At 30.5% G+C, this 15,981-nt stretch overlaps 1 protein-coding gene and 1 long non-coding RNA gene across 4 annotated transcripts in view; one reads left to right on the forward strand and one right to left on the reverse strand.

Annotated features, from left to right (window-relative positions):
• The window catches only part of LOC127710267 (uncharacterized), a 69,358-nt gene extending 53,827 nt beyond the window's left edge, over nucleotides 1–15,531 (reverse strand). For all 3 annotated transcript variants that reach the window (XM_052216042.1, XM_052216043.1, XM_052216041.1), the window contains exons 1-2: nucleotides 15,372–15,531; nucleotides 13,320–13,659 (exon numbers count right to left, since the gene is read on the reverse strand). In XM_052216042.1, the coding sequence (XP_052072002.1) occupies nucleotides 13,320–13,545 (226 nt within the window). In that variant the 5' untranslated portion in view covers nucleotides 13,546–13,659; nucleotides 15,372–15,531. The remainder of the gene's footprint in view (nucleotides 1–13,319; nucleotides 13,660–15,371) is intronic.
• Nucleotides 1,417–10,327, forward strand: LOC127710282 (uncharacterized). Its single transcript, XR_007986098.1, has 3 exons — nucleotides 1,417–1,652; nucleotides 2,816–3,133; nucleotides 6,517–10,327. It is a non-coding gene; the product is annotated as an uncharacterized LOC127710282 (long non-coding RNA).
• Nucleotides 15,532–15,981: the final 450 nt, after the last annotated feature.

The raw sequence follows: 15,981 nt of genomic DNA on the forward strand, positions 1-15,981 counted from the left end.
GTCTTGTATCAAAAATTAACAGACCAGGGACCGGTTTCATGAAGCTATCCCTAGACCTTTCATGAGATATATCTAAAGACATGTCTTATGATCCTCTCATGACTATCTTATGACATATCTCAGACCTCTCCTCGAAGCTATCCTAGGATGATCTTATGGATTTATGGAAAAATTCATGTAAATGTAGCATGTGTTTAACGTATTGATTAATATTCCATAATTAGATAATTTGCAAAATTAATATAAAAAAAATAGTGCAATTTTTATAAATAATCTATTAATAATACACTAATATACATATGAAAATTCAAATACAAAAGGGAGAAAAAAAAAGAATAAAATGATGATTTTTTTTTGTACAAGTGAGTTGAATTCAATTTGTCACTGTATCGGTTATAATAAGGTTAAAGGATAAAATCGTGCATTCTTGCTATAAATGCATCGAATGTTCATTGTTGATAAATCATTTTGATAATCCGTCAACCTATAAAGATTTAGTTATGAGCAGGAAAATGAGTCCAAATTTCACCGAATCAGAGCTATTTCTGTGTATATTTTGTTGTCGTCGTCTGAGGTGCATTTAAACTGCAGCAGCCATATTTGTTTATAACTCATTTTAGGACATCATAACGATGTCTTAACTTATGATTTTCATAAGACCATCATAAGACACCTCTCGTGTAGTCCTTGCTTTATGACCAACTTTAAGAGATGTCCTAAATTAGGATTACTTAGTTAAACCCACTTAGGACTTAGATATGTCGTAAGATCATTCTAAGTCATGCCTTAGTCCTAAGACAGCTTTGTGAAACTGGTCCCAGTAATCAAGCAAGGGGGAAAAAAGTCTAAAAAATCCTCTCGTTTCTCCTTTCAATTAGAAACTCATCGTCCTTACAGTGGGTCAAATTATTATCCCTTTGAATAAAACGTCCGAAGTGAAAATCTATAACTGTTGTATCTTATAAAACAGTCCAAAATTATTTTACTGTAGAAATATAAACAGATTGTTAAAGAACACCTTTTTACACGTTTTTATTTATCTTAAGAAATCACATTTGATCAGTTTTTGACAGACGATAAAGATTAAGTCCTGGCATACTTCCAAGTAGGTCAATGGTTAGTTGTACAACAATATTTAATAATTATTGTTATATTTTTAAATTCACATTTTTACAGTATTTGATAGTGTATCGGTGTACATAAACCGTCGTCTTACAAAGTTGAAATCACTTTATTGACAAATTTATAACTAGTTAAAAAAGTAAACCCATATGATATAAAAGCTTTCAAATAAATAATTTTACTTTATATTGCGGTCTTTCGTGTCTTCATGGTTTAAATAAGTATACATTTATTTTTCTATAATAAATTACTTAAACAATAAAAAAAAAACGTTAAACAAGTGCTGACAATACCAGAGGCGAATTAAGCGCTATGACTGACAGCCTTGCCAATATCCGAGACTAATTCTATTTTTTTTAACCTGCGTTCCACAACGAAAAAAAACCCGTCTAAAACATAAAGACATTTTTATATGAAGCATGTTTTGATTTCATTCTATCTGTCAAAGGGTAGTTCTAAACAAAAGAAATACTGGTGTAGACAAACAGTACATATGGGCTTGCAGATAATTCTGTTGAAGTCAGAACAAGGTACGTAATTATATACTTCAGCCACAAATAGATAATGATGAAGCATATGTTTGATGTTTCGTTCAATTTGTCTTCATTTTATCCGCCTTCACAAAAACAACTTTTAACAATCTTCGTGTACATGATTGCAGATTTAAATTTTGAAAATGTTTTCCAAATCCAATGTCCTCTATCATGTTGTGAAAATGAACGATACATTTTTTGAATAAATGAGTATGTTATCAATTGCATGTATACACGTTCTAGGGCGTATTTAAATTTATTTTATACGTATGATGTATAACAATAATTATGAATGCAAATTTAACGTGACAGTCAATAAAGATAAAATAATACTGATGACTGCAAACTCTTGGATGTCTAGTTTTAACAAATTAAACCAGCATCTCGATTATTGAGACTTTATTTTGATAAATATAGGCATGTGATTACTTATTCCTGGAAAGTAAAATTTTCTTTTTAGCAACACATTTGATTGCTCTTTTTTGTTGTTTCTGCTTATGAATGCACTTATATACGAGGATATCGGTACACACGAACTACAAAATTCCAACTGCAATTTCCAACTGTTAAACTAGAGCAATAAATCATATAATTATCTGTTCCGAGACTTTTGTCCTCCTCTTACAAAAATTCAAAATGCGGAACTTTTGCAGGTCCACAAGATATTATAATATGTTGCAAATGAACAAAGAATAATCCAAAAAAAGAGTATTTTTTTATTAAAAAGATATGTATATAACAGTTAAAGACACAATTTGAAAAGGAGATACGGGGTATATGCCACATTGTTGTCCATTTAAAGACAAAATCTCCTAACTACTTCTGTTTTCTGAACAAAAGACTATTTAAATTTTTTTTTCTTAAACCGGTAAAAAGTTAATTGGAATATGAACAGTTCATTCATGAACGAAATAAGCAGTGAGAAATCCAATATTCTCCTTTTCTCTTCTGCTAAGTATAGCATCGTTGAGAGGTCAGTTATTCATCGATTTTATTTACATGGTCAATTAAACCTTGATCCAATAAATTGTCCTCTGTGTAAACTTTATTGTTTTTCAATGACATCCACATTGATAAATTATTTACATTTATGAACATAATTGTTGAGTTAACAATATATAATTTGCTTGTATTCAACATGGCGTTTTTTCATCGACCAGGACCGGTACAGAGTGATACAACGTAATATATTGGAGAAGGCAATTTCTACACATCTATTGTAACGTGAATTTATGTCTTCCATAACTTTAACCATGTGAATAGCCACCAATAGATGTTATATTTGCTGTGTTTTCATGTGAAGAAAGTACTTGTGATCTTACAATAAAGATCTAAAGAAGAGATTACCGACATCCCGTATAGAGGTGCTGTTGTGTTTTGCGCTTTATATATTCGCCTTATTCTTGATGAAGGATTAGACATGAAATAAGATCAAGTGTAATGATTTTTGTACTGAATATGGAAAATAGCATGTGAAGGTAGGTTACGAAGTTTGTACAAATAAAAACTATTATCAAGTAACTTGGAGTTTTAATAACTTATTTTATAGCTGCTGTCTGACGTCGGTTTTTACATCTGCTATGGTAAAGAATGACAATTTTAACCCACGGGGGAATTTGGATTAAGATTTTTCAAAAGATGTGTTAGGCATACACTGTAAATAATAATATACTTGAAGTTGTATTTTCCTTAATAATTACACCTTATATAAGAATGCCGGATTTTGATTGGTTGGTAGCCAGTGTATTTTTCGCATATTCTAACCTTTTTTCCTCATTTCAAACGAAGTTGCCTGCTTTTCACCACTGGCAGTGAATATGCCATAAATTCCCCTCTATGCCGTGGTATTTGCCATTTTAGATATTCCTTTTTTACGAGCCTTTCCATAATTAAGCAATATTGATTGATAGAGGTAATCCGAAAACTGTAAACAAAAATGTCAGACAACAATACTGCACGACACCAATCTTGTGATCGTATATCGAAGAATGCGTTGTGTATATAAAGTGGAAAAAGACGTCAATACAAATGAAACGATTTAATGATGGAATGACAATGACGTTTACATAAAGACAGCGTTAACGCGTACATAAGTACATGTATAATTCCCGAGGTACTATGATAGTCTCTACTTATCCTCAAAATTATGCATTGATTTCCCTTCACCTGTACGATCTCCTGTACGGAGAGTTTCAATCAAAATCTATTCGGTGTAATTAAACAGATATATCATGTTATGGAGGGGTATTTGCGAAAAATACCAGTCTTGAGACAAAATTTCCCTCGCCTAGCGGCACGGGAAATTTCACAGTCCCTTGACAGGTATTTTTCGCAAATAACCCTCCATAACATGATGCATCTGTTCATTATTTGATATTTCTAAATTTAAACACAATATTGGAAGTATAATGATAAAAATAACATGTATATTATGTTTTTTTCGGTAAATATTAGTTTTTACAGTCCGGCTTCCTCCGCTAATAAAAAAACTAACCTCGATGATATAGCAAAAGTATCTGAAAGTGAGGTTAAACACAAACAAACTAACAAACAACAACGTTTCTACAGTTACAGATATGCCTGGTAGAATATTCAACAAATCCCAATTAAAAAAAAAAACTGTACCATACAAACATCACATATGCCTAATATAACCGAAATTGCGTCAAATAAAGTGTGAACAATAAGTATCAGATGTCTCCGTAAAGAATGTATCAATGTCGTCTGCTCAAATCATCACCAATCTTCTAATTATCAGATTTCATGCAGTATTTATTGAACCTAACGCTCAATGTGATCATTGTGTTTTCATTTAACTTGACAATAGCGACATAATGCATGTCTCATAATGCGCAATTGACACACATTTTTTTCTTCTTCATAAAATTTGATTTTTAAGTGCCAATCATTCTGCTAGATTTATTCTATATGGAAATAAATCGTCCAAAATAAATAACAGTTCTATGAATTTGTGAACCTGTCACAAACAGTTTCTGTTTACTTTATTAACGCAATAAGGATCAATAATAATCAATTAATGTTACAAAATAACAGCAACGACAGAATAAAAACTTGGTTTATCGGAAGTGTCCTAGAACTGTCTGCTTAGTCAGGTTACTGAATAGCCATATCATTAAATTTTCCCTAAATTTCATTTACAACAGCATCAAAAATAATACGCAGAAACTCGACAACGAAAAACACTCATACACACAAATATTGAGGAACTCGACAACAAAAACCACTTACACACAAATATTGTTCAAGGTAAAAAACATTTGTGAGAATCGTGTAACATGATTTAGTTTTTGATGATGTTGTAAATCTAATGTTAGGGTTTGGCTTTACTTTAGGTCTTTTTTGGTTTAATCAGCTCTTCATAGTTTAAATTAGGTGTTTGGACTTTTAGTTCAAATATTTTGGCCTCGAGCACCACTGAAGAGACATTAATTGTCGAAATGCGCATCTGGTGCAATAAAATTGGCACGGTTAATGTTATTAGTATGATGCATCACGGAAATTATTCCTTCCGTACTTCATTTTCTTGTTTACACAGTTTATCACCCCATATTCTATATAAAATGAAACAAGAAAATATTCCAGTTCGGTAATCTGGACGTCCTTTTAACATAATCTTTCAAATACTAGATTGGTTTTCACGAGGAATAGGTACTTCAATTCACGAAATGAGAATACATGAATAAATAGCAGAATGTATATTTTACACATAGAATTCAATGATGCTAATGGTGCAAATCGTTCTCAGGATCATGCATTCAAAATTTAAATAAATCATTGTAAAATAAATTATTTTTTATCCATCCAAACTTTTACTTGACTCTGCATGTGTCAGTCGACTATTGATTACTTAGTAGGTTAACTTTAAAGTTGAGAGGTCTGTGTTTAACCTTTCAGATCTTTTTTTAATAACGAATGCCATGTTTGATGGAGGTTGTGAATATTAACCATACTTACAAAAGAGGTAGGGCACTTATTCCACATCGGGAACATTTTCATAAAGTTTCAATCTTTACTTAAATTGTGTGCGTTCTTTGAAATTTAACCCACAAACCAGAGAATAGGACAAAAACAAAACACAGGCACTTGTCTCTGATTTTTTTTTTATATATATATATACCTTAATATAACACTTTTCAGAGACAAGTGCCTGTGTGAAAAACGCAATTTTGAAAGATTTTGGCAACTTTTTAGCAGTTATTAAAAAAAATGTTTGTAAGGACATTCCTAACCTAGCCAACATTATGTTTGAAGTAAAGCTATATATCAACTATATTGTCTATCGGATACACATTGATCATTTTGGTTAGAGACGTCAATCGAAACACTATTTAACAAAAGCGTATTGCAGTTTTGTATCAAAATGCCTTCAACCACAACATGTAGTGCTGACTTAAAGTTAGATTTTATAGAAATATGAAAATTGTTTAAACATGTTTTAAGCGTATCCTATAGACTCTTTAATATTCAAATCAAAGTGGGATTTGACGAATTTTTGCTTTTGATACAGCAAGTGAAACAAGTTCAGGGAACATTAGCTCTATACTTCTTCAATTATTTCCTATCAGTTTGGAAGCAATTGGTCCGGTCGTTTTGATATATTTGTTATTTTTTATCGAAATCTTTTATTTTAAATAAAGGTGATAGACAAGAGATACTGTGTCATAAACCATAATTATAAAGGGGATCACGAATGCAACATTTCCTGTGCAGCACTTAACTTTTACTTAATTCTAAGAATTTTATCGAAATGCGCAAGAAATAAATTCATATAAAATGCATGCATGTATAACAAATGTATCATTTAATCCATAATATTATTTTTATTTTTTTCTATTTATAGAAACCATATGTCTTTAAGGACCAAAGACATATCATAATGCCATTTCTCCAGAAATTCGGTCAGAACGCTATATTAGCACTGATAGTATGAAATCAGAAAAAGAGTTAAATATCACATCATGCTTGACTTGTATGATCTATGAGGATGTATACGTACTGAAACTCATAATGACAAAGTGCAGGGATTGCGATAATAATGCACAAACTATACAGTATTAATACTATAGTTTGAATTTTGTTTGAGTCTTAAGTTCCTGCAATAACTTCCATGATGATAATTATGAAAAAACATAAGAATAAACATTTGAAAAGCCTAAATAATTACGTTTGATTTGGAATAACCTTGAACTAATCAATAATCTTGAACTGGATGAGAGACGCTAACTTACATCGGTATGAACTTAATAAAACAGATTTCGTTCCTCAGTAAAGACAAAAACAGAAATGTTCTTTATCGCAGGGGTGGATAATTGAAAGAGAAGATATAAAGTTAATGCATTGATTTAAACATCCAGATGGCGTTTTACTAGTAATTAGTCAATGACATTCACAACCGTATAGATTGATTGCTGCATGGTTACTTATATCCAACGGCAAATATTTCAGATGAACCTGTTTTTTTCTTGTAAAACAACAGTGGTCTTTAAAGTGTTGATGTTTTATATTGGCAGTGTCTTTTGGTCCACAGAGCCATACGTATATTACAAAAATGATAGTACAGTGTACTAGTCAAAATTACTATATCACAGCTAGCCATGGACTCTTAATAAACAGAACTATGGAAATATGTATTTTATATGCCATTGTCTAGCTAATATATAAAGAAGATTTCAAGTATACAATTCGCTTCTTCTCAAACATTTCTGTATTATTTCAAAGAGAGAAGGTAAAATAAGAACTCCATTTGTGTCAGTATCATATCATATACATTTGTATATTACATCAGGCAGTATTTTTCTTGCTGACCACCGTATTCCTGTTGTATGGTTGTCATTGTACTAGTTGACGTTGTTAAGCATTTTTGCGCCTGTCCCAAGTTAGAAAACGCTGGCCTTTGTATTCTTGTATGTTTTTTTTTTAAATTTTGGTTCATTCATATGTTTCGGAGTTTAGTGTGACGTCCATTTTCGCATAAACTAGTATACATTATTGTTTAGTGGCCAGCTGTGTTGAAGACCCATTAGTGGCCGTGGGCTGTTTTCTGCTCTTTGGTCGGGTGGTTAATTGTATCTTTGACACATTCCCCGTTCTCAATTTTATTAATTCAATATTTTATACTTTTCCTGTTGAATAGATATATGGCAAGAGACCCAGATATAACCATACATTAATGGACAGAAAAACGTGGCAAACCTTTTTCTGAATAATATTGCAGTATATCAGAAATTTGAAAAAAAGAGAGGCGCAAGATACTAAAATGATATTCAAACTCATAAGTCTAAAACAAACTGACAATGCCATGGCAAAAAAACGACCAAAAGACAAACAGTATAAAAAACCGAGGGAGATCTCACGTGCTCCGGAAGGGTAAGATCCTGCCTCACATGCGATACCCGTAACATGTGCTGTGATATATTTATATAGACATGTATATCTGCATATGTAAAGCGACAAATGCTGATTACACCTCGCCTATTCCAATGAAGTGGAAATTCCAATCATTTGAAGTATATATATATTTTGCACAGGTCTAGAGAACCAGTCTATGAATGTAAACTTAGATCATTTTTAGTACTGTCAAACTGAGCAGGAACCTTAATTTTTCCTCCCACTTCTCCAGCCTATTACCCTATTACTATTTTTATCGTTGAGTTTCCGGTTAACAGAAATTCGACTTCAACAACATTTATCTTTAGTCGAAATAAACATATTCTTGAAAGGAAAGGAGCAGTTTTTCATTCGCAGCATTAAATTGTGTTGTATTACTTTCAGGACACTTGCGATAAAGGACACTTGCGATAATTTAAAAAAAATCAAATATATTAAATCAATAAAATATAATTTCTATTTTTATAACAGTGTTCTTATTTGCACCTGTATTAACGTATAAACTTAGCAAAGGATGATATATAAATATATTCCTTAACAAACTAAGACTTCCGAAATAGCAAATATTACATAAATGCAAATGAAAACAACACTTGCGACTCTATACCCCCAAGTATAAAATAAATATGCTATACATATACAAAATGTGTCGTTGTCTCATTGATGTATCTACTTCATCATTTTACTCCGGCTGCAAGAGCGAGAAATTTTTTTTAAGTAACGGGTTCTTTTCAGTCTTTATCGTGATAAAAATATACAAATAAAAAAACCAATAAATAACAAATATTTCAAAAAATCTAATGTAAAAAATCTGTTATCGACAAATTATATGAACACTTTTCTATTATTAACCTCAACATTTTTACATGTGATCTTGGGTTGCTATATCATTAATGTATATATCTTTTATTAATATAGTATCCAGAATATTACGGGGAAAGAAACGAAGAAACGAAGAAACGGGAAAAATAAAAATAAATTGAGGATAAAGCGTTTCCGTTTTTCTTTTAATAATCATTATTTTCTAAGTGCAATACATCGAATAACTTAGATTGTTCTAGTGAAAAGGAAGTGGCTAATTTAGGTATATGTATACAAAGTAAAGAGGTTAACGACTTCTTTTTTCTTCTCTCTCTGTTGAACTAAAAGTATATAAAATGTCTGGAGTGATCCATTTTTATCTTATTATTCTAAATATTTGTCCATGCGACGTATAAAATAAAACCACAAAATCCTTGGAACTAGTGTATTCAATTTGCATGCCTTGGTTTTAAATTTTCTCTATTGCACACATTCCAAAATAGAATTGGTGTGCAACTCTCGAAGCAATGTGTGTTTGTGTGTTTATGGTGATCAGTTTTGCCTATGCCCATTTATATAAAAGTACAGGTTCCTGCGAGCATTTTCATTATACCTTTTCGAGTTGTCAATCATAAATATTGTAATTATATCAAATAATATGAAGATTTTTTATAGATATATAAACAATATATTAATAAAAGATATTGTTTGTATCTGCAACTTGATTGATATTCTTGTAAACCCTATGATAAGGAAAATTAAATATTCTATTCTTATTCTTAAAAACAATGATATCACATAATATAAATATTAAATTTCATTTCAAATGTTTTCTGAGCACTTCCTTTTATTTAACTGAGTTTCTGCACCACATTTAATATAAAATAAAATTTAGTCAACGCGCCATATCAAACCAACAAGAAAAGTTTATTTACAAAACTGACTGGTCATTTATCACAATATGACATATATGCGTTAGTGTTTTTGCTCCAGTACAGTTATAACACATTAAACTGCTAGATCCGGGACATAACAAATAATTACCGCTTAACTGAAAAAATTATGCAAACTAATTTATTTAAATGCCGCAAAATTAATCATGATTACTGTTTTGCTTGTATCATCTTTTCACAAAGCTTAACCAATTTAAGAAGTCGCATTTTTCCTTGCAGATTTTATTTTCCGTTTAAAAATCTCACGACAATTATTTTTTTTTAATATAGTTTAGTTAATTTTTTTTTATTCTTTTTTTTCTCGCTTTTGGCATAATTTCTATGTGTAAAACAAATAATGAAATTAAATCAAGGATATATAAAAAAAATTCATATTACTGCTTTAACTTCAACCTAGACAAATTTGTTTAACAAATTAGACAACATCAAATCCTGCCATTTAGCATTATAAATATCTAAAAAAAAAAAAAAAAATTTAATCCATGGTGCATGCACATATACATCACATTTGTATACTAGTATATGAAATAACAGATAAGATTTATTGCAAAAACCGATTATGATGTCAGGATGAATGACGGAATAGAGGGTCTGGATGGGGGGTCCTTCATTTTTGTATTCTATAAATTTTTTATGTCTTTTTTCTGCAGTCTTTATATTTTTTGCCCATTATTCCATATTATTTATATTTTAGGACCCAATTATTCTCTATTCTTTTTTTCATTTGCCCTATTTTTCTCTTTTCTTTATTTTTTTGTCATTTATTCTGCACATTTTGTCCATTATTCTCTATTCTGCAAACCCCATCCAGACCCTCAGAATACACATTTCGAGTCGATGGTTCTTATTTTCAGGTATTTGCATTTGGTCACTCTCCACTCTATCGACTAACGAATTTTAACAAACTTCGAAAAGTCTAATTATATCAGTAGGAAGTGAAATTCCGGTAAATTTAGAAAAAAAATCCATCTACATGCAAATGTCAACAACAAGTTCTCTGGCGCACCCAATTTTTCTTTAGTACTAATGTATGGATCATTTAACAGTTTTGCATTAAAAAGGATTTACATAAAGACAAGAAGTCTTTCGGTTATACACATGACTATAAATATGTTTGCCTTTGGCGAATACCATCGGGTTATAAGTTTATTGGATACTAGCACTGCATAAACTTGTAGTACAACTTTTCAGTTCAATAAAGTTAAAACATTAAAAAAAAAGCATACAAAACACACCGTTCTCATACGAGACTGAGCAAAGAATTATTGACCCTTTCTCCGGCATTTGTTTGATTCAAACAGCTAACATGGTTTAGTTGATATTGCAGAGTAAGAGATTTGTTCAACATTTTTTCCCAGATATCCATAATATGGAGATGTTATTCAGCGACACATTGTTGTCGATACACTTTTACATATTGCAGAGTTAGCATGTTTTGTAAAATTTGACGCGCTTTAGAATACTCATAACCAGCAGGGATTAATTTGAGTCTGGAACATCATACATTGTTTTATTTGTATAGACTTTAAACGCCAAGTTTCGAATTTCTTTCCTAGTATAAAGTTTTTATATAAATAATGAAAGTAAACGAAATTCTATAAAATGACGTTTGAGCATGTTTGAGCAAACTATATTAAGCATTTATATCTTCATGTTAAACTAAAATTTTCTCAAATATGATGCAATGTTGGCAGAAGTCCTGTAATTCATTTTTGTTAAGATCCGGGGACTTTTTTAAATGCGGAGCCTTTTGGGGAAATAAATGTAGTAAAAATTGGTCATGCACCTTCCAATAGTATAGAAGAAAATGTAAAATTATTAACATCGTATTTGTAATCTGATTTTCATATAATTTGGTATAAAGATGATCAAAATCATACAGCGGTATATGCTAGTAAACTACAGCTTACTAATTTCGTTGCATTGTCCTTTGTACGATACATGTTTTGAAAACACCAAAACTGAAATAGTTTTTTTTTAAGAGCTTTAAAAAAATATTCAAAGGGTTTAGAATTTTAATATATATATAAATTGAATATTATATCGAATATTATATGCACAAAGCAATTTATCGGTAAACTTTATAAAAAAATAACATGAAGAATGAAGACAAATATAAGATAAAAAAGACAGAAAACTAATATTATTTTTCATAAAGAATGAATGTTTGTATGAATACATTTATAAACACATTAACTTTTTGTTCACAAGCATTCTAGCGAACATTACCCGAAAATAACCATCAGCACAACTAGATTAGATGATGTTTGGTCTGTACTTATTTTTTGTGAAATGCTTTTAAAAACAAAATTTCAGATAATGTTCAATAAGCCTTTTTTATAGGCACAGAAACAATGATTGCTACATATTCTAATATAACTAACGTAAAAGATGCAAGTTCAAAACTAAATAATATGTTTATATCGTTGATAACATGTATATATATAAGTTTACATACATTTGAAATGAAATATACGAAAATTAGATCTAAGTTCAAATATTATTTTTTTTCATGACCGCAAGTTCGTTCTTTTGCTGCCATACATTAAAAGAATGTTTCTTGAAATACAGTCCATATTAACATGTGAAATGATAGATCGACAAGGAAGTTTATCATTAATGGTATATTTTATTATCAACAGAAAAATGCACTAATAAAAATCAACCAATATTCTTCCTGAAAGCCGGAGAGCAAATATTTTTACTTTGGGAAAAATCAACTTTCAAATGTTTTAAGTAGCAGGATAAAGTTGTTTATGTTCCTTATAAAACCAGATCAATGAAAGCATTGTTTTTGAACACTCTTAAAAAATGAACGTGAAAGCCGGCCTGAGATCAACTATTTTTACTCTGGGAAAAAATACGTATAAATTTAAAACCAGATAAATGAAACCAGTTTTTTAAAACTCTATAAACATGATAAAAAAAAATGAACGTGAAATGACATAACTTTTTATCAAACAGTTGGTGTATATCTAAAATTTCAGTAATATCAGGTATAAACCAGCAAAATTACATACAATAAATAAAAAGACAAATTTTGTACATCAAAGTATATAAACTAAAAATGTCAAAAAGACGGCAATGAAATTTAAAATCCATCTTCTTAGTGTAACCTGAATTTCTGTGAGATAACCAACTTTTTTCTAATAACTTTAGCATATTACATTCTTTCAAATATAAAGTCTGTACGTGTGTTAGTGTACACATAAAAGAAAATATAACTCTGTATGTGTGTTAGTATACACACGATAGAAAAAGGTTGTAAAACTTCATAATCTACTTGAATTTTCTAATTATGAACATGAATATATTCTGAACAAAAGAAAAACATTCATTATTTCGTAGCCTCTTTCAAACAGCTGTACAGTGTCGGATTCCTCAAAAACAACTCTTGTCATTATTTTGATGAGCGGAAACTTCATGTATTTGTGTTATATTGGATTTACAATTAGACATGTCAAACAGATATTAGAGGAAACGTGATTGTAATTTCACTTACCCTGAGCTCCTACAGAATGGTGAAAATATCGACTGGGAAACTGGCTTAGCGATGCTGGTGTTCCAATACGTGCCAGGTCCGGGATTGATCCAGAGGCACTTCTGTTAAGTGCTGAAACTCGGCTGCCTTCAGCAAAAGCAGATTCATAATTACCAAAAGATCCAGAGGGTAATCCATTTGGTAGAATTCTATTTCTATCTAATCGGAAATCTAACGGTGCATCCATCGTTATTGTTTTGCATAATCACTAATAATACAATACAATTATATCCTTTGTTATCCTGGAATTGGAACTCCATTCCAAGTCAAGTCTCTTACACATTATATCTTTAATAGTTACCTTAAAACAGAGAAAAACACTTCATTCATTATCTCGTCACGAAGTATAAGAACAATGTTACAGTTTTTACAAGTAGTGTACAAAAACTGTGTTGTTTAGTTTGCCTACGTTTGCCCTTGAAAACTCGTTTATCTAAATGCTGTTTATATAATCATCTTTGCTCAAAATGCATGCATCATATGTATACATTCTCTTGTGATCAGCAAAGTATAAGTACTGATATTTCTGCCATCTTTGAGTAAAAGTTATCATTAGGTCGAATTCATTGGAGCATTTAGAACAGATAAAACCAAACTGTACAAGTGCTATAAACAAGTTCGTAATCATTTCTATAAATATATTGTGAACTAATTTCCACCCAATACTTACGAATAGCTTTATTGATTTGATGGAAATTTTAGTTTTATCATGTGATTATTACAAAATTATAATTGTTTATACGAATTTTCTTTCCTTTGTGGGATGTTTATGGTAAATACAGAGTTTAGAACATGTATCCGAAGGTTAAAATTTAATTTAAGAAACGATCAAATCGGTACAAAATATGGAACGCAATTCTCAGCGTTGTCTCCGTAACACCTTTTTGTATTGTGTGTTATTGAATCGAGTGTAATTTTTCGATGAAATGCGTGTCAAATTAAATAAACATAATTTGGTCTAGTTATAAAGATGAATACTAATGAAAAAAATCTATGAATAAAAAAATTTCATTTTTTTGTATTAATACAGAAACGTGGAAGTGGTATGAAGATTGGGAATTTTAAGGGAAACAGAAAAGGGTTTAATTTACCGAAGGGACGACAATTAGAATTCTCATGAAAATAATCAAACAGAAAATGTTGCAAAAAATATCTTGAGGGATTTCCACTAGCAAAACTACCTTTATTTGTAGGAAAAACTGCAAAAGATTTATCAACGGGTATAATTTCATAAAGGATATTATTTTCCTGATAGGGAAATAAATAATAAAACTTGAAAAACAGTTTGCAACATTTACACTTATTATTGGATGCAACACTTAAGTATAACGTGTGATCTGAATTTTGCAACATAAGTTTCATGATATAATTGTTCAAGTTACAGGACAGGTGACATTCTAACAGTCATGACAGTAGCAGAAGATGAAAAAATACCCGTCGAAGCATTTTATTGAAGAAAGAAATAATAATAAAGATGCCAATAAAATAGTTATAAATCAAAGATTGGTGAATAATAATATGTCAAAAATAAAAATTACGAAAAAAAACTAATATAAATAAACAGAACATATTGAGAAGCCAAAACACCCAAGAACGACGGAGACATGAATGTTAGGGGAAAAACCATCACATCAAATGTCAATAGTTCGTTCGTTGTCAAATGATAGGTATAAATACTGCTTTGTGTTCAGGTTTCCTCATACGAAAACACTGATAAATAGAGCTGTCTTTCTTGGAATATTTATAAGGTATTCATTTTATACAGTTGTATGCTTGTATTTATGAAATTAACCAATAAAGAGCCGTAAAATCTTTTCTTCCTTTTAATACTAGTTTTTGTCATATTGTGTAATAGTTTATGAAAATGTTTTGAAATTCTTTTAAATATTTGGAAATTACTGGACAGATTTTAAATAGAACTTTCGCTTATATGTTAACAGGTATTGCGCCTGTTTTGTTGACGACACGTGTTCCATTCAAAAGGGGATAAGGTACGTAAAATGAAAGTCTTACCTTCAATTTATTTATTAAGGAAAAACAAAATATGTAAAAATCTCATAATGTAAAATATTCCAACATTTAACGGCGCTATTCCTCCGCGATACTGATTTTATCATCGTCGTTCGCCGCGGTTTGTTGAACAAGACACATTGAGATATTGTTAGTGTGTGGTTGTCTATCCAGAGCCGAGCAAACAGAAATTTCATTGGCTGAATTTTAAAACCCTGTGGACATACTTATCTTTCATGTCCTGCTGAAAATCGTTTCTCGATTCCCAAGTAAACAAACATAACTGTCATTATTACGGATACAGGGAGTGGTGAAAAAATTGTGAGGTAAAATCAGGTGAACTAGCGCATATTTTTTTTTCTTCTTTTAAAATTTATTATCTACTTCGGTATTTTTAATCCCAGTTCAATAGTGGAGTTTAATTATTCGATTTAAATGTCTACATAATGAATGACAGTCTCATAGAAAACTAAACGTATCGTATCTATCCTTATCACGACCTTATTTACCTACTTTCAAACGGCTTTTTATAGAATGGGGATCTGGAAACGTGTTCTATTTAGATTTTATCACGTGTATGCAATCGACTACTCAATGCCTGAATACACATCTG

The sequence above is a fragment of the Mytilus californianus genome, unplaced genomic scaffold (assembly GCF_021869535.1).
Source record: "Mytilus californianus isolate M0D057914Y unplaced genomic scaffold, xbMytCali1.0.p SCAF_7, whole genome shotgun sequence".
Lineage (NCBI taxonomy): Eukaryota > Metazoa > Mollusca > Bivalvia > Mytilida > Mytilidae > Mytilus > Mytilus californianus.